The 24096-nt window shown below is 41.9% G+C and overlaps 1 protein-coding gene and 1 long non-coding RNA gene across 5 annotated transcripts in view; both read right to left on the bottom strand.

The window, feature by feature from the left end:
- Positions 1-24096, bottom strand: part of FBLN1 (fibulin 1) — a 79669-nt gene that overhangs the window by 46763 nt on the left and 8810 nt on the right. For 2 of the 4 annotated variants that reach the window (XM_023919076.2, XM_086885350.1), the window contains exons 1-4: positions 22631-22852; positions 15524-15623; positions 8620-8755; positions 1596-1767 (exon numbers count right to left, since the gene is read on the bottom strand). In XM_023919076.2, coding sequence (XP_023774844.1) covers positions 1596-1767; positions 8620-8755; positions 15524-15623; positions 22631-22691 — 469 coding nt within the window. In that variant the 5' untranslated portion in view covers positions 22692-22852. Of the gene's footprint in view, positions 1-1595; positions 1768-8619; positions 8756-15523; positions 15624-22630; positions 22853-24096 lie in introns of those variants that run through there. The other 2 variants (XM_023919074.2, XM_023919077.2) reach the window with 1 other exon arrangement.
- On the bottom strand, positions 19334-20531 carry LOC147653788 (uncharacterized). Its single transcript, XR_015285771.1, has 2 exons — positions 20458-20531; positions 19334-20190 (listed from the first exon to the last, which is right to left on the bottom strand). It is a non-coding gene; the product is annotated as an uncharacterized LOC147653788 (long non-coding RNA).

Here is a 24096-nt window from a genome sequence, read left to right on the forward strand (position 1 = left end):
CAGGCTTCTGGGGACACAACAGCGGAGATCACAAAATTAATTAGGCTGGAAAAGACCTCCAAGACCATCAAGTGCTACCTGTGGACAACACTTTATGTGATTTTGAGAGCCAGCTTGCCTTACCCCTGCAGCAGAATGCCCTTGATGCACTGTTATGGCACAACAAACACAGGGTTCTAGTCCAAAAATCTGCCTTGCAAAACAGAGCCTCATCTCCCCTTCACCATGAACCAAAATGTCTATTTGTGTTATTTGTTGTGCCTTTCTGCAGGCATTTTTTTTATTGTCAATAGTGTTATTTGATGTATGTTCAAACACCTGCTTGTTTCTTAGTTGAATGACGAGAACATTGCCCTGCCCTGCATGTGGACACAGCCCCAACTTTGCAATGCACAGTGGCCCTTGTGTGTGCCACAATAACCATACCAATGGCTGTTGTGTGTGCCACTTGCCCACAAAGGCAAGCAGGGAAATTCTCTACACTGTGCCCACAGTTCTCATGGATGATGTATTTCTCATGCCATACAGGTACACTGAGTATGCAAATTTTTGTTATTAGCAGAGATGTCTGAGTACGAGGGATCTGCTAATCCAGTCACCTCAGCCAGTGCCAATGGACAGGGGCAGTTCCCCTCCTGAGACAACAGCACACACAGAGAAACCACCCAAAAGGGCATTTCTGGATGTTACCTGATAAGGGGGACACTGAGACAAGACAGGCTTGAAAGACCTGGAACAAGTCTGATAACATGCTGGCTCAAGCAGACCAGTGCAAGCTTTTGTGATGGGGCTTGTGTTTAAATGATTGATGGGATGATGACCCCCAAATTCTGTTGCTTGTGATCTGCCAGCCTGATGGCACACTTGCAGTGCTGGGTGGCCCATGAAGGGGATAACACCACACAGCATGACTTGTCTGCAGCTTCAGGTCTTTGTTCTAAGTGAAAAAGGGGAAAAAACCCAGACAAATGAAGATCTAAAAGGGTCAATCTGTACACATTCATCCTCTTCAGCTCTGTGGATTAGGTATAGAGAAGGGTGTCAAGAGCTGCTGCCAGCTAGGTAACCCTCTTTTTTGTTAATATCAAAAGAAACAGGTTCCACACTTCCTGGAGATCTTCAGTTGCCCCAAATACTACAGGCATTTGAAAAACCCCTGGTTTGTGGGCATTTGCCTCTGACATAATGGCAACATTTGCATTCTGCTGAGCTGGCAAAAACCCTCTAGCAATTTCAACAAATTTTCTATTGTTTGTTGATTTTCATTTTAATTAAGCATTTATCAGTGGGAAAAATGCCATTAAAATTAATTTATAGCTTATATTCAGCTTCTAGGATAAGATAATTAATTGCCAAAATAAGCTCTCATACATTTAAATTCTGATACCAGAAACTAAGTGACCTCTTTCCTTATTTTTAACAATAGCCTTTCAGGTATCACTAGCCAAAAAAGTGAGCTCCAAAACATGCATCATAAAATTACTGAGATGAGATGTCACATTAGAGAAATTCTAACAAAAATAATTTAAAGTGAAAACACTCTTTGTACCCTGTATCATTTTGTGTCTCACTCTTCTAAGTATGCAATAAAATACCTGGCTCCTTTTTAGGAGCATAATCACTGATGGACAGATCAATGCCTTCTTGACCTTTCCCACAGCAAGTTCTGAAGACAATTCCACACTGATATCCTATCTTTGGGTTGGGTTCACAACTCTGTCCTCGAAGTTGGGCAGCCTTTCCCAGCAAGCAACAGTTACAGCATGTCTGTTAAAAAGAAAATGAAAATATTAACAAAGTCAAAGTAGCATGAGCTTTGACAATGATGTCAGCAGTTATCTCACCTTGGAACTGATGGAAAATTTTCTGCAAACTCTTTAAGAACTCCTGGTATACTTGGGCTCAAATTTCTTAACCTGCTGTGGAGTTCAATGCATCTGGCCAAGCACAGAACCCGGGTCCAGCTCTCTGTGCATGTGTGAAGGTGTGTGCAAGCTGATGTGGAGGACCACAACACTCCCCACGAGTATATGGGATTTCATCACTCCCCACCCACACAGCCTGGATTCAATCTCCAGCCAAAAGTCAGAATTCTTCACACCCCTGCTTCCCATTTGTGTCCAGTTTAATTAAAATGGGATACATTCAATGAAGTGCAAGGCTCAGTTTGACTGGAGCTGCTTACTCAATTTCCTCCTTGAATGAACAAGCACACCTCATCCAGGGTTTGTGCTAGTAGGTCATAAAGAGGATTTTACTCTGAAAAGCATAGTCAGACACTATTTAAGAGCATCATTGTCCTGACATGGCTTCCAGGAGTAACACATTATCTGCCTCTTTAAGACCTGCTGAACTGCAACCCTAGAATACACCACAGAAGTAAGGACAGGACAACTTAATCCCATGGAGGCTTCTTTTATTGTAAATTGAGAAGATGCTGCTGATTTGTTCAGTTTTCTGCCTTGCTGTCAGAAAGCAGCAAAAGTTTTTGATTCTCTAGAACTGGTGTCTGCCAATTGCTACTGTTACATGAAAACAGATTTAAGCTATTTTTATTAGTTTTGTTACTCTTCCAGACTCTATTTTGCTTGAAGAAAATTTCCTGCACCATTAAACAGAACAGATGGATATCAAATAATGAAACTTTCAACTAAATTTCTATAGCTTGATGCTTTAAGCACCACACATGCTGAAAAGAGGGCAACTATGAAATGCTTTTCATGACTTTGAGATGTCTATCCTTGCCTATATTATTAAGTTTTAAGAACTTTTTTTTTACGTTTTCCCTTGTAAGAAGTTACGTGTTTTTCTCCCTGAACTGAACGGCACTTCTAAAACTTAGAGCAGCATGAAGGCAAGATAGTAACAGCATCCTGAAACATGTAAGTATTCCATTTTATATGATATCATTAAATACACAACAAAAACTTTTCTGTGCTGCAGACTGCTATAGGGCTGGAACTCCCCTCTCCTGGCCTCATCTCCTGGGGTGCTGTTTTCACACCCTCCCAATCTCTAGGATACATGCTTTCCCTTATTTTCTCATGTTTTGTGAGATGGTTCCTACTACCCACTTTTTTACTGGTTTCTCCAAATACTTCCATCCAGTGGCAGATGCTCCAATTTCATCCTATTATGTCTGGAATAATTCCACCTTTTCTGACTTTTTTGGATGACTTTAGAAATAAACCCTTGATGATTGCAACATTTCTCAATATTTATTCTAACATATCAAGCAATTCCCTGAGGCATCCTTCTCAAAGTTCTTAAATGTGACAATATTTCTCAACCATAAATTAGAAGACAAAAAATTAAACTGAGCTAAAGATTCATTACTTGACTTAAACCTGCATATTTTTGATAACCAAATCTTATTTAAGTTATTGAATAGACTGATGCCTTGACAAATTTTGACATTATATAAATTTGGTATCCTCACTAGCATTTGCTGGAAGACTCAGTCTACTTCTTTATCTTGTCACAGGATGTTCATATAGGGAGTTACAGAGTTTCTCTTGACATTTTTTTGAAGAGTGATCATCAATTTTGCCCTTTTTGAAGTGTTAAATAGCCTTCTGTTCCTTATTTCTTTCAGGTTGAGCCATCTGAAAATTGAAAAACCTCTGTCTCTAACTCATGTGAAACTTCAAGTACAGAACTGGCTAAATCTTGCAATACCTGTAAGACACTGTGTCTTCAATTTCCATGATTGTGTGCCCTGAACTATTTGTTCCAGCCTGTGTTTAACTGTGCACAATGCATCTTGATTTAACGTCTTGCTAATGAGAATAATTTATGTTTCTATACCTCAGCCAAAGCGATTGAGAAATGGAAAATGTCAAGTGTTTTCTTAACTGGTGTGTTGGTTTTGCACAGCCTGGTTTTCTGTAACAGGGGGGCACAGAAGTGGTTTCTGTGAGAAGCTGCTGGAAGCTTCCACCACATGCAGCAGAGCCAGTCCCTGATGGCTCTGAAGATGGTCATGCTGCTGGCCAAGGCTGGGCCAGTGAGAGGTGATTGGTAATGCCTCTGTGATAACACACTTAGAAGAAAATCAAAACAAAGATAGTGGGGCAGTTTTAATTCCGGATAGACAGGAGGAGGAGGTGAGGGAAACAACATGGACACACCAAGGTCAGTGCAGAAGGAGGGGCAGGAGGTGCTTCAGGCACCAGAGCTCAGATTCCTCCACAGGCTGTGGTGATGAAGCAGCTGTGCCCCTGCAGCCCATGGAGATCCATGGGGGATGCAGAGATCCACCCACAGCCCCTGGGGATCCATGGGGGCTGCAGAGATCCCCCCACAGCCCCTGGGGGAGGTGCCCAGACTGGAGCAGGTGGATGCCTGGAGGAGGCTGTGATCCAGTGGAGACCCAGTGCAGAGAGGGGGCTCTGCTTCCAGGCTGGAGCAGCCTGTCCTTGGAGGATGCATCCCATGGGAAGAGAGACCCACGCTGCAGCAGTTTTGGGAGGATTGTTTGCCCATGGGAGGGACTCACATTGCAGCAGTTTTGGGAACACTGCTGCTCATGGGATTGGAACCACACTGGAGAAGTTGATGGAGAACTGTCTCCTGTGGGAAGGGACCCCACGGTCTCACAGGGGAAGGACTCCTCTCCCTGAGCAGTGGTGATGCACTGACCAAACCCCCACCCCCCGTCTCCCTGCATCACTGGTGGGAAGAAGGGAGGGACTGGGGGAACAAAGGTCGTTTTAAGGAGTTATTTTACTTCTCATTATCCTCCTCTGATTTTGTTAGCAATAAACTCACACTGTACCTCTAAGCCAAGCCTTTTTTTCCCTTGGAGTGTTTTTCTCCCAGTCCTTAACTCATGAGCCCTTCACTAAATTTTACTCTCCTCTGCCCAGCTGAGGCATAGGAGGGCAAGTGAGAGACTTTCATGGGTTCCTGGTGTTTGTTTAGTGTCTAACCACAACAACCGGTGTTTATCATAACTGAATTCTCCTACTGACCCTCACAGCTTCTACACTGGCAATCTCAAAAGCCAACATTTCATGACTGACCCACGAAGGAAGATGGAGAAGCTGATGAAAAGCACACTCAGGACTCTGTAGACCTTGACACGGCTCCACATAGTCACATATTTCACCTGTGAACTTGGAAAGTCACCTTTACTTTCAGTTCTCCCACTACAGAAAGGGACCAGCACAGCAGTGATAAGGCGACTTTAGCTCACACCAATGGGGCACTCTGGAATTCCAAGATATTTGTACATTCCAAAGTAGCATGGAATTACCACTAGCATGATCCTGCTATAATTCACTTCAATCTTTTCCCACAGCCATTTTCCTGGCTGTTGGCCTGTTCTGAAAGCCTTTGATCCTTTAGTCAGGAGTGCAGTGTAACCTTCATATTAATTCAGTTCTTGAGGTGTTTGCAGCCATTTTCCAAATGCCACCAGTTGCCTGGAATCAAGTTGTGATGACCATTTACTTATTTGCTAGAACCATCACTGCTTTCATGGATGGTACAACCTAACAATCAAGTTGTTATTATAGCCTTTCACTGCCTGTAAGCCTCTGTTTCTTAAGTCACTCCAATAATACCAAACTTTTTTACCCTGGCATTAGCAAAATCCCACACAGCTTCAAAGCTGTGCCTTGCTCCTCATGTTTGAATAGAGAGTAGACAGCTGTGTCCTACCCAAAGTCCCTTGGCTGCTTTCTCACAGAAAGGAATAAAGGAGTAAAGTTACGTGTGAGGAATTTGAAGGTTTATTTTTGGTGTGATTAGGAAGCACCTGAAGTTTCTTAGATGAATAAGGTCTCTTGATTATGTAAAGTTTACAACTGTTTTACAATATTTCTTATTATTTATGTTTAGATTTAAGTAGACAGTTTTGGTGTGAATCCTGTAGTAACACTGCTTTTGGTATCTGTCCACAAGAGGTCTCTCCCTTGCTGAAATCTGTTAGATGGTAACCAAAAACCCACTAGTAACTCAGAGGAATTTTCCAGAACTTTTAAACAGATAAACAAAAAATTTTAAATATTTTCAACAGTCCAAAGCAATGAATCTTTTGTGCCCACCTACTACACACAATCAAAAGTATTCATGACAGAACTTCTGAGATAAGAACGTATCTCGGCCTTTGAAAAGTACCTATGACAAATTTTGGGGAAAATGTCCAAGCACCTTAAAGGTAGTCAAATTTCTAGAAGCTGCACTCCTTTCTGCAGGGCTGTTGTGGTACATACTTCCAGAAAATAATTGCTACATCTCGTGTACCGGCATCACATCTAGAAATAGTTTGCTTTCTTTTGATGAAGATTTTAAAGATTAATCATTCATTTGGCATCCTTTTTTTTCCCCTCCAAGGCTAGAAAAACTGTTCTTCCAAATAGCCAGAAGAGAAAATTCTGCTGATCATTTCCTATGCCTATTGTGTTATGTGTAAAATCTAAGGCAAATATTTTCAAAATTAAGTCTTTTTATCTCCTTTCCAATCCCAAGTTTTGGATTCAAAGGAAAGATTAGCTGCCCCATTTGTTGCAAAGGGCTGTAATTAATCCTTCTGACTGAGTTAATCATTCTTTCTGCTTCCTTGAAGGAGACAAAGAAGATCCAAGAGACATGACCTGAGCTAAAAAAATGGACCAACTTAGGCAAAATAAGATTCAAGTTTGTTTGCCACAGCAAGGCACAACTTCCAGATGTTGTATGTCTCAAGGTGATCAAATTCAAAATGTAGTCAACAGAAAAAATGTTGAATTATTCACTGGTATTAGATAATAAGTCACTTTATCATCACCATGTCCACCATGGATCAGAGATTACCTTCAAAGATACTCCTACCTCAGTGAAGTTGTTAGGTGTAGGATATTCCTGCTAGGGAGTAGCAGGGCAGAACATGACTCACAAAGATTAATTAATTCAGACTATGTTTAGACTAGTAAATTAAACAGGGGCAGAATGTAGGCTCAGGGCATTACCCCACAATCACCTGTAATGTTTAAATATCAGCAAGCTCTAATGGCAACTAACACTCCATCAGACAAAGCTGAAGTGTGTTCTGAGGCCAGCACAGCCCTCCTGCACTGTGTGTGGCAGGGGAAGGACAGCAGCTACGTGACAGCTGTGCTGAGCCATTTCTTCTCAGGGCCAGAGATCAAGGCCCAGTCCAATTTGTTTAATAATAAAACTGTCACTATCGAAATCTGCCATCTTTAAAGAAGTCTGGCTGTTTACAAAAACACCATTAAGTCTTCTTCCTCATTCTGACAAGCCTACACAGGGAAACATCAGGCAATTGGTGGGTAAGTGGGTTTCCTTGAAGAGCTGCATTCTGGTTTAGAATTGTCCTATGGCATGTGGTTAAAACAGTACAGCTGCTAAAATCCTGCCTTTGGTAACAAGCACTTGGATCTGCAGAGTCCTCACCATCAGTCCTTGTCCATCTGCTCAGAGCCCTTCAACATACTGTCACAGAGGGTGGAATATTATTTTGTGCCACATTCAGATTGAGGGGGATGTGCCTCCCAGCAGTAAAGGCTGCACACAGGAATTCCTGTGCCAAGACCAGGGCATTCCCTGGATGTTATCAACAAGTGATGCATGGCCCCTCTGGGAGACATGGTCCACCGTGGGACAAGGTAAAACTGCACATGTGGACAGACTCAGGAGAACCCAGCCTCATTAGCATGGGTTTTCTTTCTGGGTTACTTCCCAGCCCTGTAAGCAGTGGCATCCCACTGACAGAAGCAGATCAAGCCAACACTTTCTAGAATATGAAGCTTGTCAGTCAGGCACTGTCTGCCATCCTCTGCAGATTGTTTGATTCTAGCTGGAAGAGCCATTCAGCATCTTGAAGCAGTGGGAAGAACTAAGATCCCTCTCATCTGTTGTCATCACCATGGAAAGAACTCCATATCAGGACCAAAGCTGTTCATGGTCGTGGTTCATGGTCATGATCTTACTGATGGAACTTTCTTCCAAAAATGTGCTGAAGAAAGGTATGAATATGCTCCTTCCAGGTAGAGAGGGACAAAGACAGTAATAAAGGTGGAGGGCAGGGCACAGATCAATTGCAGATGCCAACAACAGGCACTTTTATTCTGCTATCAGATGCTGGTATCACAGGCTTACAGGTCTCTCCATCCAGTTGTAAATCAAAGTCATGTTAAATTAGAACACTTACACAACCTGGAATTATAAGTACCCTGAGAGGATTAGCTTCAGTCCTACCCCTTTGGACCACCAATATTGAAAACCAGTGAGCCTGACCTTAGGCCACAGTGCTTTAGTGAAAGCTGAAGTCTGAAATGTGTCTGAGTTTCTCACCCATCCGTCACTACTGCACTGATGTCCTCTTTTCATGCAAAAGTAGTTTCGTGGCCAATTAATCATTCAAGATTTTCCACTCTTTTGCATTCTCCCCTCTGCCTCAGCTAAAATGCAATGTGACAGTCTGCTTTGCTAAACAGGGCTCCATTTCTCAAAGAGAAGGACAAAGCAAACAACCTTAACAGAGACACGAGGTGCAGGTGGGGAAAAAGCTGTTTGTGTGCAGCAAACCAAGTCTAATAACCATCAAGGTCAACCCCAAATAACCTCAATTCCACTTTTTTAGAGACAAATAGGTGTATCTCAGAGTCTCACCTTGAAGTATTCGGCTTCACAGGTGGAGTTTTTGGCAATATGTGAGTCACACTCCTCACGCACGTTGGCAAATTCAACCCCGTCGGAGCAGGACTGCTTCTCCAGCTGGCTGCGGCAGCACTGCACCTGGGTCATGCTGCCAACAGCATGGAAGAAAGGGGAGAACAATGTCACATATGGGTCAAGATGATGCAAGATTTGACAGTTAGTACTTGTACTGGTCATGTGGAAAGGGGTTTCTGTGGGAGCACTGTTAGAACATAAAGATATTCTCTGGGAGGAGGCAGATTGTCTGTGTGATGTGTTTAATACAGCTTCACTGCTGATCTACCCTGCAGTCTGTCCTAACAACTTTTTTAAACAAACGGGTACAACAACACCTGCCTCAGGGCTCAAAGTCCTCAGGGCTGCATTCTGGCGTGTTTTGTGAGAGCTGGTGGCTGGGAAGTGTGATAGAAGGGAGAAGTCAGGCTCTGGATCTTGGGAGAGCCTGCAATCCCAGTCTACCCTCACACCTGCTGCCCCAAATCAACAGGGATGGCATGTGGAAGGAAGATCAGAGCATTGCTCTGTGGGACACCTGGAGATCAATGAAGATACCAAGAGAAGTCACAGTAAGAAACAGCAGGCTGTATTGCAAGCAAGGGAAAATAAGGACAAGGATAAGAAAAGAATTACAGGGCAGGGAGATGCAGAGAGAAGACAGGATAAAATTGGGCAGAAAACTTAGTTTCATTACACTGCTCATTAAATCATTCTATTTTATCTCAATGTCAGTGAAAAAACTGCAAACTTGTTCCTGCAGGGAAAAAAAAAAAATGCATAAGGAGGCTTTAAACTTCTCCAGTCCAGTTGCTACTGTCATGTGAATACAAAGCCCAGTGAAGACCTCTCTCCTCTCTGCTTTTATGTGTAACTCTGCTTTGCTCAGTAGTTTTGTGAATAAAGCTTTTCCACCACTACCTTCTGTTACAGACACTGGGAAATAGAGAAAATACCCTTTGCTCCTAAAAATCCCGTATTCCACTGTTTGAAATTTTGATAATATCTGGAAAAGGAATGGGTTAGTGGAACTACTAAAGTACAGGCTTCTCCCACCATCACCTGAGGTACGTGGCTTACCATGCAACCCATCTGGAGGAGCTTTCCTGCTCTCCAGGACCACAGGATGACCCTTCACCTCCCAGGTAGTATGAGGGACTCCCTGAGCTCTAAGGCCAGGCAACTAAAAGCAGGGCACATGTCAGTACTGGGCTCAGATTATGCTCTGTGCATAAGGTTGTCAAGATACATTCCTGAAGATTCCAATTGCTATTTATTAGATTGTACATGGGTCACTTCTAACCCAAACCACTCTATAATTCTACAGTTCCATGATTAGTAATGGTCTGACTGTGCAGTTCTCACTTGGACAAAAACAGCCATGATATTTAGATGCATAGGAACAAAAACCAGGATAAATTCATGAACAAATTATTCAAAAATAGACTCTAAAATTATAGCAATGAGTTAAGCCCAGGACAGTAACTTTTTTTGGCAGGATATTTGAAGTTTTTGATATCTGATTTAGTTCCAGTTTGGAGAAATATGTAGGTTTTTGTTGCTGAAATTCCCTCTGAAGCAGAATTTCCATTCCCTGCCCAGCTCTGGGGTGGTCTGACTTTCGGGGCTTTGGAAGCCTCTAAAAACTGGAGTCCAAGCCCAACAGTGTGGGAGCTGAGACTTTCCAGCCTCTTTACCCCTCCATAGTCTCTTGAGGAGCTAGATATGTTAGCCACAGACAAGCAAACAAATAAACAAACAACAGCAGTCTTTCAGTAGATCTGTTTGATTCCTGATGTGGCTTTGTTTTTTCAAACACAAGCCAACTCTGTGAAATCTCTGAAAAACAGGCAATTTCAATCAAAACAAGAAAGTTCCTTAAAATGTTTCCCACAGCTGTATTCAGAAGTCATGTGGTCCACCCCAACTGTAATAAGGAATTAAACATCAATTGGATACTAGGTTAAAATACTATTTGTTCAGTCTGAGAACAACAATGATAAAATCACACTTCATTGCCCAAATCCTACAGCCAAGTTGCTCTGGGAGAAAATATTACTTGAGACTCTAAAGATTGGTGTGGCAGTAAGAGAGGCAGAAGTCCTTGAAGGATGGCAGAGAAAAATGCTAGAAATGCCTGCAGAGTGCTGGTCTCCCTTTTCCATCTGCACCCCAGCCCAGCTGCTGCTGCTTGCCAGAGCTCACCACAGCCAGCTTGGCAGGCTCCAGGGAGTTTGAGATGGGCAGCGTGGCTCCCTGTCTTTCCTAAATCACAAGTGTATCCCTGGATTACAGCCTCAGCTAATACAGGCTCACTTTCCACTCCCCAGCAAGGTGAAGGAGTCATCTTTCCTGGCTGATAGGACATTAAGATTTGTCTCTTGGTGTAAAACTTTCCAAGTGTACCATTAAGTCTGTGGACCATTCAATATTGATCTCTTAAAACAAAGAAAGTAAAGTAGTACATTTCTATGAGTCTGGAGATTTTTAATAAGGAGTAATACTTTAAAAAACCCAAAGCTGTTTTTTATTTAATCTGCCTTATTCTGACTTTCAGTTAAAAGAGAGCAATAATTTTTTTCTGAAAATAAACAGGTATTCACAATATGGCAGATATTGTATAACACTAAATACTGAATCTTTAGGAGCATGAGGCCTCATAACTGGTAACTCATTCAGGATATTTCAGGTAAAATAATGCATTTCTGAAGGACGAGTTTTATTCATGGCTCACTAGTGAACAAAAATCACCAAGACATTTAAAAAACCCCTTATTTATTGTTTTGAATGTTGATCTAAAAGTTATTTCACTACTAGATAGTTTGATTATAAATCAAGTTAAGCACTTTTACTTTCTCACTTTTACTTTCTGCTAAAATTTAACCAATGTGGCTGATTTTCATTGAGTTAATTTCCAAATTAAAGTCTACACACCCAATTACATCCACAATATTTTCATATTTATTATTCTCCTGTCTAGAGGATGCACAAATTTCATAATCACCTAATTTTTATTTCACTTCTTTTCATAAAATCATCAAAATTTTACTTTTTTCTGTAAAAAATGTCCTGTAAGTCTACTTTTACTACTCTCTGTCTCTCTCATTCTACTTCCTTCAAGCTATGTCAGGTCTATTTATGTGTACAGTGGAAGGTCTCAAAAAAAATATCAAAATTAAAAAGAATGATTTTGCAAAAAACAAGCTGGGTCTTCCAGCCTTAGATTCTTCAGTCTGCATTCTTGCAGCACTAATAGATAATGTTATTCCTGATGTAATTCCAGAAAGGCTACACATTGTTAAAGGCACGCAAATGCCATATGGAGATAGACTGTTTCTGGCAGGGGAATTAAGTTCAGTTGCTAACAGCTCTGTGCAGGGGAAACTCTTCACTTAGAAAGGAAGACGACGTATTGGACAGGTTTAGTTCCAAAATTAAATGTCAATTCTTTCCAGCTGCTGTGAGTTTAACCACACCACAAGAAAATGAATGAATGGGGAAAGACCCACTGTGATATTACTCATTAAAAGCAGCAGACATGTTACTCATTAAAAGTCTACACTTGTATTTACTGAGTCACAAAGACACAGAGATAAATACTGACATTGTCCAAAGAGATAATGCAATGAGATTAACTCGTGTGTAGGGCAAGAAACCACAGTAAGAGATTGCAGACATTGGGCCCAGAGACTTGTTTCAGCTTAAACAAAATGGAGTAAGAGCAACCAGAGGGATCTTTGGAACTTGTGAACTTCACACAGGGTCTGTCTCACCTTGTGTAGGACAAAAAAGTAAATGTCTGTAGTTTGAATCACACCACACTCAGTCAGTGACACTGATACAGCTGACGAGTCCCTCAGGAACCACAGGGGACTTTGGGAGAAGAATACTACAAATATGCTAGAACCCAGAACTGCCACCTTGTTCCTGGGATGCATGGCAGATACAAGAATTACAGGGATGGAAACCAATTCTCTCTTTAGTACAGCAGACATTTTCCCTGTGAGGGAGGTGTGGCCCTGGCACAAGGTGCCCAGAGCAGCTGTGGCTGTCCCAACCCTGGAAGTGTCCAGAGCCAGGTTGGAGGAGGGCTTGGAGCAACCTGGATAGTGGAAAGTGTTCCTGCCCATGGCAGAGGTTAGAACTGGATGACCTCTAAGGTCCCTTCCAACCCAAACCATTCCATGATTCTATCATTACTCTGGATATATTTTAAATGGTTGGGAAACAGCAAAGGGGATGCAATTCAAACTCAGTAGGGCACCTGGTTCCTCACACAAACAAGAGACTCTAGCAGTGGGCTTCCTTTGAGGGAGAGACTGAATCCGAGACACCACTAAGTTATTACTATTCTAAAGAGATGATTCAAAACCAGCATGGAAATTCTTGTAAAGAATATTGGGGAAAGCACTCACATCCATTCTCTTCTGTGTTGCACAGACTTTGCACAGTAACTGCAAAAAATCCCTTTTATTTCAGGAACTTTATCAAACCTGCTCACTTCAGAATGTGTTTTCCCTTGTATTCATCTGCTAACCTTGCAAACTGAAGCTGCAATATGCAGGGCAAAAAATTTCACCTGGCATCAAGGGATATATGGCTTTCTACCCCCACATTTTTCTTGAGCACTCAAGTCAGATGGTCAACACTGCATGGCATGGGTGGTCAGGGGATCCCAGCTGGGGTTTAAGCAACCACAGGAATGCTGACATGTGGCCCCAAACAGCTCCCACTTCAGGCATGAATCTAAGCAGGAACCAAGTTATTTTGAAAATCTGTGGCCAATAAGGCATCCTGTCTCTCAATCCTCTATTCTCACCTGCCTAGACCTCAGCTAAGGCAATGAAGCCAGGTCTTTGTGCAGCAGGAATAAATGTAGAACATCACTGTCATTACCCTCATGTGCCTGCAAAAAGAATCATGCTCCCTCAGTACTCATTCTGGCCCCAATTACACCAGCAATTAGGAGTAGAATTTGGCCCTGATCTCTGTCTGAAATGGCATCCTGAAGTGATTTTTTCTGTACCTCTCACAGATAGGTCAGTTTGCAATCATAACTGGAGTAAAATAATATTGATGTTTAAAAAAGTGCTCCAAGGTGCCAATTTTACTTAGTAATCCTTAGAGTGAAATCAGGCTTCAGGGGAAACATGCAAACATGAATAAATGCAACCAAACTGAGTTTATCAACTTAAGTTTTTGTCAAGAAGTGCTCATACCTCTCACAGAATACATGCCTTTTATTTTACTAGTATAATTTTCTTAACTACATCTCAGTTATGCACAAAAGCTAGATGAATCATTAGAGAGCTTTTTTTTTTCCAGCTCCTATGAAGTCCTAGCAAGTCTCTAAAATGAAAATCTTTTGAAGAATAAATTATTTAAAGCAGAATCTCAACTAGCATTAATCAAATTATGATTAAATCATCAAGATACTCAGTCCCAGATTGTTCAATAAACTTGGTTTCCTGTTTTTCCTCCCTCTGTTTTGTCTGTAATTCTTATGACTCTTCAAGTATTTCCTAAATTGGCATTTATTTCCTATCTGTCAATTCTTCTGCATAAGAGGCTGCTTTCAATGCCAGTATAAATTCAAAAGTCAGAAAACATGGATAGACTTCCCTGGAAGACACATTCTTTCTGTAATAAAAATCAATCCAACACTTCTACAATTACCAAAGCTGAATCACTTTGCAAATCATTTAAGCAGAAGGGAGCAAAGTAAAGTGTTTTAAATACAAATTTCTCTGTGAAGCTGCCTCTCAAACTACCAGTTGTTAGCTCCACAAATTAAACGTAACATTGCATGTAACAGTAAAAATAATGCAAACTACCATTCAGATAAAAAATACAAATGCCACAATAACATAAGACATGCAGTAGAATCAAAATCTTAATTAAACATTTGCCTTCATTATTTCATTTAGTAGATTACCAAACAGAAACACCCTATCAATTCTGAGTAGAATTAAGAAATCTGTATATTAACTGAAAAGTTCTATTTTCTACAGTCAAATACATTTCATAGAATCATAGAAACACAGAATAGTTTGGGTTGGAGGGGACCTTAAAGCTCATCACCCATCCTGCCATGGGCAGGGACACTTTCCACTATCCCAGGTTGCTCCAAGCCCTGTCCAACCTGACCTTCAACACTTCCAGGGATGGAGCAGCCACAGCTTCCCTGTGCACCCTGTGCCAGGGCCTCACCACCCTCACAGGGAACAATCTCTTCCTAATATCTAATCTAAACCTTCTCTCTCTCAGTGTGAAGCTGTTTTAGATACTCTCTCTCCATCTTTCTTGTAGGCACCTTTCCTAAGCTGGACTAACTAGGAAAGTCCTTGAATCACTCTGTGGGGAACTTAAGGCTTAAGTCATCTAAGGACTGCAGGACAATTACCTGTTGTAGGACCACAGAAGGCTGCCTCACATGCATTCACACATATGTACTTATTCAAACCATAGGTTAGGCACGTGCAGGATCTGCCATGTTCCTTTATAAACGTTTGCCCAGAAACGTGGCCAGATTCACAATCAGCTTGGTGACATTTGTGCAGCCACACTGAGTCATATCCTGACTGCAGGCAGAGCCCCAGCCCCATGAGCAGAGCTCTGTGGGAAAACCTCTGAGTAAGTGACAGTACATGCCACATGGCTTGGGGCTGGGTGAATCTACACTAGACTGACAGCAAAAATTAAAAGGACTTGATGGATGAAAAGTAGGCACTCAAGAGGTACTCCCCAAGTGCAAGCTGAAAAGCTGGGGTATGTAAGTTGGGTGCTTCATCTTCAAGGTTAGCTTTAATTCACAACATTAGAGTATAAACCGTGTTTTAATATATAATATGGAACTATGTACCTGCATTCTCTAGACTCGGATATTAACGGCAGAGAAGCACATATTCTGTTTTTATTTGCCCATTCAACACCCTTGTCACAGCATTCTTCCACTGACAGATCTGCAGAAATGAGGAAAGAGAGAAAAACATAATATATTTAATACAGCCTTAATAAATGGTACTGCATCTGCCAGTTAAAAAAACACAGCCAAACACAAGCAAGTCAGTTTTTCCCTCCCTGACTTACACACAGAACAGGGCACCCATACAAAAGGCAGCTGTGGCCAAAGAAAGCACCTGTCAGCACCTTGCAATAAAGCCCAGTGCTGGAGGTTTTCCTTTCTTGGTGAAACAAACTGCATTTTCTCCTAACCTTCCACACAGAGACACAGCCTAGGGACTGATACACTGGCAGAAACCAGCTCAGATAGTCCTGCCAAATAAAACCATCTTTGGGATTGCACTCCTTTATTACCAAAAGCAGCAGTAGCAATAAGCAACCTCTTAAAATCCTGACGAATACAGGATAAATCAAATACCTGATATGAAAAACAGATGAATCTCATTACAAGCAAATTTGCAGATTTTTTTTTTTCCTGAGGTTATTATCCAGTTAACCTGTTTTCAATTTTTTACTCAAAAGTATGCCTGTAAATGCCAAAGTACTGCAGAGAGGAACAAAAAGGTATATAGTATTTTGATCACTTAACATATGAAAAAAAAAACTAATCCTGTTACCAACTTATACAAACTCTGAAACTAAGTGGAAAACCACACCGAAGCCAATTATTTGCGTAGAGCATATTTTTACAAGCTTCTAATTTAATAAAACTGATTACTGTTAATGAACTGAAAACACTACAGGTTTGCTTCATATTCCAAGTGCAAAAGTTCACTGCACAGCAGGTGTATCAGAACTTGGAATAAAACATGAGTCACACTTTTCTATTAATTATCAGTAGTCTGAACACTGAGCAGCTCCTTGTATAACAAATACACAAAGTACGTAAAAACCCTATTTGGTTATCCAGAGGGACAGCTTTCTAATCATTTGTCTCTGTTTCCAAAGTTTTTTGACTGATGTCCCTGACAAGTTTCACCCAGGAGTGCTGAGGAATCTGGATGGTGACACTGCCAGGCAACCTACGATGATTTTGGAGCTCATGGTGAATGAGAGGAGTTCCTGAAGGATGAAAGAGAACAAGCATCTCCCTGACTTCGGGAAGGACAAGAGAGAACATCTGGGAAACCACAAGGTGGTCAACCTGTTACAGAATAACAGAATCACAGAATCATTCAGGTTGGAAAAGACCTCTGACTGCAGACCAGCCTGTGCCCAATCCCCACCTTGTCACCCAGACCAGAGCACTAATTGCCACGTCCAGGCATTCCTTGGATACCTCCAGGGACAGGGTCTCCACCACCTCCCTGGGCAGTCCCTGCAAATGCCTGACAACCATTTCAGTGAAGAAATTCTTCCTAATGTCCAACCTGAACAATCCCTGGAGCAAATTGAAGCTGACTGGCCTTATCCTGTTCCTTGTTCCCTGGGAGCAGAGCCTGAACCCCACCTGGCTGCACCCTCCTATCAGGGAGCTGTAGAAAGCTAGAAGGTTCCCCTTGAGCCTCCTTTTCTCCAAGCTGAGTCCATCCCAGCTCCCTCAGCTGCTCCTGATGCTCCAGAACCTTCCCAGCTCCATTCCCTTCTCTGGACATGCTCCAACCCCTCAATGTCTTTCTTGTAGTGAGGGGCCCAGAAGCAGACGCAGGACTCAAGGTGTGCTCCCACCCAGTGCCAAGGAAAATCACTGCCTAGGCCCTGCCGGTCAAACTATTTTTGATACAGGTCAGGATGCCATTGGCTTTTTGTCCATCTGGCACACTCTCCTCATTCTCTGGGAAGGTGATGGAGTAAAATCCTCCTGGAAACAACGTCCAAGCACATGAAGGACAAGAATGTGACCGGCAGAAGTCAGCCTGGATTTATGAAGAGTACATCATACATTAAGCATGATGGTTAAGCATATGATTAGTTAATAATCTCACAGCCTTTGATAAGGAGGTGGCTAGTTTAGCAGAGGAGGGAGCTGATGTTGTTTGCCATGACATCTGTAAGGCTTCCAGCACCATCTCCTATAACATCATCACTGACAGGCTGACAGTGGACACTTTAGGTAAGCAGACAGTGAGGCAGCCATGGGGAAGCAGTGCACCCTTCACCAGCTCACAGATCACACAAGTCTGGCAGGAGTGGCTGATGTATGGTCGTGCTGCCATCCAGAGGAACCTCAAGAGGCTGGAGAAATGGGCCAACAGGAACCTCAGGAAGCTCTGCAAAGGGAAATGCAAAGTCCTGCTTCTGGGGAGGAACAAGGTCTATGCAGCAGTGCACACTGAGGACCTGCCAGCTGTAAAACAGCAAAGAAGGACTTTGGTGTCCTGATGGACTCCAAGCTAACTGTAAGTAATGTATTTTCCCAGCAACAGAGGCCCACACCATCTTAGTCTGCATTAGACAGAACATTGGCAGCACACAGAGGAATGTGATCCTTCTCCTCTGCAGAGCACTGATGAAACTACATCTGAAGTGCCATGTCCAGTCCTGGGCTCCCCAGTTGAAGAAAGACATGGACTTGCTGTACTGAGTCCAGTGCAGGGCCTCCAAGATGATCTATCTACTGGAGTATCTTTTATATAAGAAGAGACAAGAAGAGCTGGGACTGCTCAGTCCAGAGAACAGAAGGCTTATGGGGGTAGATCTGATGGATTTTTATAAACACGTGAGAGGAAGGGATGAAGAGGGAGCCCACTCCTCTCCATAGTGCTCACTGACAGGACAAGAGACACTGGACACAAATTACACCATATGAAGTTCCATCTGAACACAAGAAAACACTCCCTTACTGTAAGAGTGCCTAAACTCTGGAGGATTTCAAGAAGTCCCTTCCAACCTAAATCATCCTGTGATTGATTACTTAATGAAAATTAAGTAACAGCCTTCCATCTGTTTGTTGCACAGAGGAAGGCAAAGATCACGTACTTGATTTTTATGGAGAAGATGAAGTACTGAAGGATGAAATTATATGCCCAAATTACACATCAAGCTGGTGGCCAAACAGGGAGCACACATGATTGCCTCATTCTTCATTTTGGTCCAAGCACATCTGAAATGAGCACATTTCAATAGCCAGCCACATTATATTCAAGACTACATCTTCATAAATTACTTTGTGCAGAGTTTTGGAAGGACAAGCATCTGTCTCCTCTGGCTACACCAGTTGAAAAGCCATCATTCTTAGGTGCACCTGATGTAGGGGCATTACAGCCACCTTCCATCTGTCTACATACCCACCTCCTAATTTGTTGCAGTTATTTTAAAAAGCTGAAATATTTAAACTGTTCATGATCACTCTTACTTCGGCACACATCAGATAGAGTTTGTATCTGCTCAACTGGCAGATATTCACATGTGAGGAAGGTAAAAGCACCTGAAAACACATAGAGAAGGTCATTCTCTCCAGTAATTCAGGTTTTTTTTTTTTCAGGGAACAACCCATATTCCAACTGGTGATTATAATTCGAAGTAAAAATTAAAGATTTAAATGAGATTTTAGGATGCATCAGTCATTTTGAGGTAGGTACTCTTAATGCAGTTATCAATTCTACTATGTAAAGCTCTGTAGTATTGCACAGAATTCCAGCTTTCCCTACTTAGGAAAGATTATATCAAAATTAAAAATGTGTGAAGAATTATTAGGATGATCAAGGGAATCAAAGTCCTGCTAAATGAGGAGAAAGTGGGAGAAACCGACCATTTTAGGCATAGATAAGTAAAACCTGTGAAAGGACATGGTTCCTATCAACAAATATTGCAGTATTATAGTATTATTACAGTAAACAACAATCAAAATTATGGGATCAAGTAAACCAAACATGTTTTAGTGAGAAAACCATTATACTTATAAACAGAATTACATTTAAGTATTAGTTTATTACAGTGTTCTGTACTCTATGATGCCGGTCATTCTTCTAGTCTTATCCAAAATAATGGTCAAAATTCTGTCATTGCTAAGCCAAGGCAATATTTCTCTTGAATACCTCAGTGTGTCCAGGATTCATGCCAGTGACTGAAAGCTAAGTGCAATTTATAATGCTTCAGATTAAACCAGTCTGGTAAATAACTCTGCCTGAAATCCATGCATTTGTGTCTAAGCTCTTCTTTGGGAATAGGGACTCTGTCTGGGGCCCTCTGCCTGACAAACATCATATGCAACAAATTTCATGCAAAGGATTACAAATAATCTTATTTTTAGTGTTGCTGTCTGCAATCAATCTTAAGTGTGTTGAAAAATGATACACATTTAACTGAAGTGCAGAGCTGGCTGTAGGTTTTTACAGTGCTTTGTACAAATGACTCTTTAGCCAAGTTCCTCCCCAGAAGGACAATCCCTGGCTCTGGACACCAGCTCTTCCCTCCAAGCCCTGGCAGCACACCTCTACTCCAACCAAATAACCCAAGAATTCAAAGCAGGCCAAGCTGAGGAAGCTTGTCTGAAGGAATGCATCCAGACAAAGAAGGATCATGAAGAGTTTGTTGAAGGAGAACTGTGGTCCAGGTCCATTGTTTTGGTGACATCACAATTCACAATTCACATCTTCTAAAGATCCTGCCAAACATCTCCTGAGACTAGAGAGAAGTAAAAAACAAGCAGTAAAAAAAGCACTCCACCCTCAAGGCCATTCTTCCAAAACGTAAAAATTTAATAGTAAAAAACATTTTCTCTTGGCCTTGCAGTTTGGTTTAAAAACAGTAATTCACGGGCAAATCCCTACTCTTTCAAAATCTCAGAGTGTGTGTATCACATATTGGGTGTCAACTTCTGATAGTACTAGAAATGATTCTATTTGTGCATTAAGAGTTGCTAATGAGTATTTAGAAATGAGACAGACTTACCACCTCCCAGCTGCAGCTTTGTTGCTGATTCAACTGCACACACGTGCACATTCATGTGGCTCCCAGTTGGAAATCTTTAAGCAAAAAGTTCATACTGAGGCCATTTGTGCCTTCTTACATCCTCTTAAATCCTCTTCAGGGGGACCAACAGCATGGAGGGGCTGTGGCCTCCCTGCAGCCTCTCCTATGAGCTGGTACTGCAGGGTGGGCAAAGAATCAGGCAGTGGGAAGCAGAAGGTAGAAACTCCTCTGACTATGACATCTCAAGGAATCTCACTGGAAAGAATGGGGTTTTTTTATTGACTGTAACCTCATGTTTCTTACTTCAGCTGGTGGGCTCCTGGCACGCCTCAGATCATGGCAGTGCCAACGATGATCGAGTAGCAGTAACAGTACTGCTCCACTGAAGCTGGTGCTCCTTCAGCAGCTTTGCAAGAGCACAGTGTTTCATGCAAATCAGCCAGAGAAATCTCAAGCATCCTAAAGACAAAGCCCTTATGGGAAATGCTGATGACATCATCTTTGTTCAGATTAAATGTGCCTTTTTATTTGGAGGGAGAAACCTTACAGGAAAGTTGTAACATGCAAGAACACAGTGCCAGATCCATTTTGTAAAACTGAGGAATGCTGGTTTAGCTTTCTGGTATCACAAGACAGAAAAATATGAGGATAAACCAGAGTTCTGTTAATAGAGGAGCATGTTAACTTCCTTTTCATCAGATACTGTAATTTTGCATGCTAACTGATTTGTTCAGAAAATCCCAGGTTTATTTTGGATAAAATCCAGAGCAGCTTTATCACTGCTTTGTTCCTGTGCAAAAGTATATGCAGCAGGGCATCCAAGAGAACTTGAGCTCTATTAGTATGATAACAGCAAGGATGCCTGTCCTAATGGATATCTGGTGTATGCTGGATTCTGAGAGACATTTTAAGAGTCTTGGGGAGGAGATAGGAGAAACACAGCTGGAACTAAGTTCTCTAATTTTACAAAAGATATCATGAAGAAAATCTATCAGATAGGGCATGATTAAGGTCAAAAATATCCAAACATGTGCACATAATGCATTTGTGTGCTAGTTCTGAACCGTGTTTACACAGACATGATGTGTACAAGCAAAGGTTGTTTAAAAAAAAAAAGGTAGTTTGCTAATTTTAACAGGATTGCCATAACTTGCGGGAGTTCAAAGGAAGAAATGAAGTTAATATCTGGATTATATAAGGTTAATAACCTTAGACTTCTATGATGTAATAATTGCTTATTCAGCTGCTGCAGTAAATATTTTCTGCAAAAGACAAGCTGAAGAAGGTTACCCAAAAGCATGGTTCCTGGAATGAGAACCCCAGAATTGCTTCTTGTGCAAACGATAAGCAGAAGCAAAAATAACTGGATAAATTTCATAGCAGTAGGATTCCAGCTCGATCAAAAAGGAAGATTTATTTTTTTTTAGGTAACAATCTACAATCGCAGCTATTCTGCACAGCTGCCTCTAATGGAAATGCCTACATAGAGTCCAGGATTGGATAGCTGTTCATTACTCAGCACTGATCTACAGAACAGTTATCAACCTGGTGGTGAAACCAAACCAAAGTGACACCTGAGCCTAGGTGGCCTCACCAGGCCAGTACCACTTAGGATTGCCTGTTCTTCAGGGCACTCAATAATCTGACCCTCAAACACCTCGATTTCCCAGCCCACATAACCAGCTGTAGTTGGGTACGGATTAGGAAGTGAGTCCAGGTCAAGGGGTCAAAATCACACCTTCTTATTAAAATATTTATAATCCTGTAAGCATGTGAATTGATTATGTTTGCAAAACGTAGTGCAGGTCTCGCCCTTCACTCAGTTTACTGCGTAAGAGGCTCAGCACTATGGAATGTGAGAAAACAAAACATGACTATCTCTTCTCAGCATATGAGGATACAGGCAACAGACAGACTCTGTGAGAGGCTGACACTAATCCAACGTGTTTCAGTAACAGTATGTCATGGAGAATTTTTGGAACTCATGATTGTAACAAGCACACACTGGTTTAGGTTTCCAGTAAGAAAACCACTTTCAACAGCCACCATGTACCTTTCTGATAAAACCTCTCTTGTCCTGTCCAGAAAACTCTCTCACTACTGAGGCTCATCAATCTAACTGCCAGCTGGAAAAAACTCCAAAAGTACTTACAGAATTTGATCCTCAGACTGACAGACTGGCCAGCCATAATACTCAGAGTCACATTCTTCATCTTCCAATCTCCCTTTACATCTGCATTCTCACAAAACTACAGCAACTGCATATCCCTTTAACCAAGGTTCCCCTTCACTCAGCATTCAGGACAAGGAAAGTATGCTTGGCCTGATCTGCTACACCAAATTAATTCCTCTTGAGCAATGACACCTGGCTGTTATCAGGTGGACAAAGTCAGCTGCTTTTGTAGCAGGGACACCAGTTAAGTGCTGGCAGCTGGGATTTGTACTCCTGGGTTTTTTTCGCTCTTCTTACCACAAACTGCAGAAATGCCGTCTCTGCCAATGCAAACACACTCTGGCTGGCCACTTTAAGTATTGAATAGACCTGGAGACATGTTTAGACAAGAGGGAAGCCAGCTGACTTCAAAGGTCCAACTGGTAATAGACTAACATGACAAATAACATGACAAATACAGCTTTGTTGCATCTTCATACTGTGTATAAACCTAGGGATTGGGCACAGAGTAGGGGAAAGGGTGAAGGAGACCTGAAACCATGAAAGGGAAAGATGTACATCAGAAAATCTGGCCCCATGATTTCCCTGAAACAAAGAGTTTGAACTGGAAGTAAAGGAAAAATGCAGGAGAGTATTACCATTCTTTATCTGTGACAATGTGAGTATGTGATGGATCTCTTCAGAATGGAGTTGGAATGAAGATGCTCCTCTTCCATTTTGTATTAAAAAAAAGAAGCAGAGTGAATAGGTGCTTTTCTTCTTCTGCAGAGGAATGCTGGTTCACCTCAAAACTGTTCATCAAACACACCAATGTGCTGATGGTATACAGTGAACAGACACAGCTGAACTGGGGCACTGGTCATCTTTGCACAGTTAGATACTCCTAGTCATTTCACTCAGTTGTTCTTACAGGTTCCCTTAAAGACTACAACAGCCTGAACTTCATAATAAAAGCATAAAACTTGGAGCCAGGACCACTGTCTCTCTTCTAACACCCACAGCAGCAGGGGCCAGGAGGAATTCTCCAACGCATATGTTGTAGGATGCAAGGCTGTGTTCCTCACTAGCTGTACCTTTCCTGTCCTGCTCTAATCCCTCAAAGATTATGACTTTGGGCTTCTCTCCTCCAAGTGTGAGGGGTCATGCTGGAGCTTTCAACAGAATCACACAGAATCTCTAGGTTGGAAGAGACCTCCAAGATCATTGAGTCCAACCCACGCCCTAACACCTCAACTAAACCAGGGCACCAAGTGTCACATCCAGTCTTTTTTTAAACACATCCAGGGATGGTGACTCGCCTACCTCTCTGAGCAAACCATTCCAGTACTTTATTATTCTTTCCTTGAAAACTTTTTCCTAGTATCCAACCTGTATTTCCCTTGGCGCAGTTTGAGACTGCATCCTCTCATTCTGTAGTTGCTGCCTGGTGAAAGAGACCAACCCCA

The sequence above is a fragment of the Cyanistes caeruleus genome, chromosome 4, assembly GCF_971803275.1.
Source record: "Cyanistes caeruleus chromosome 4, bCyaCae1.hap1.1, whole genome shotgun sequence".
In the NCBI taxonomy this organism is placed as follows: Eukaryota; Metazoa; Chordata; class Aves; order Passeriformes; family Paridae; genus Cyanistes; species Cyanistes caeruleus.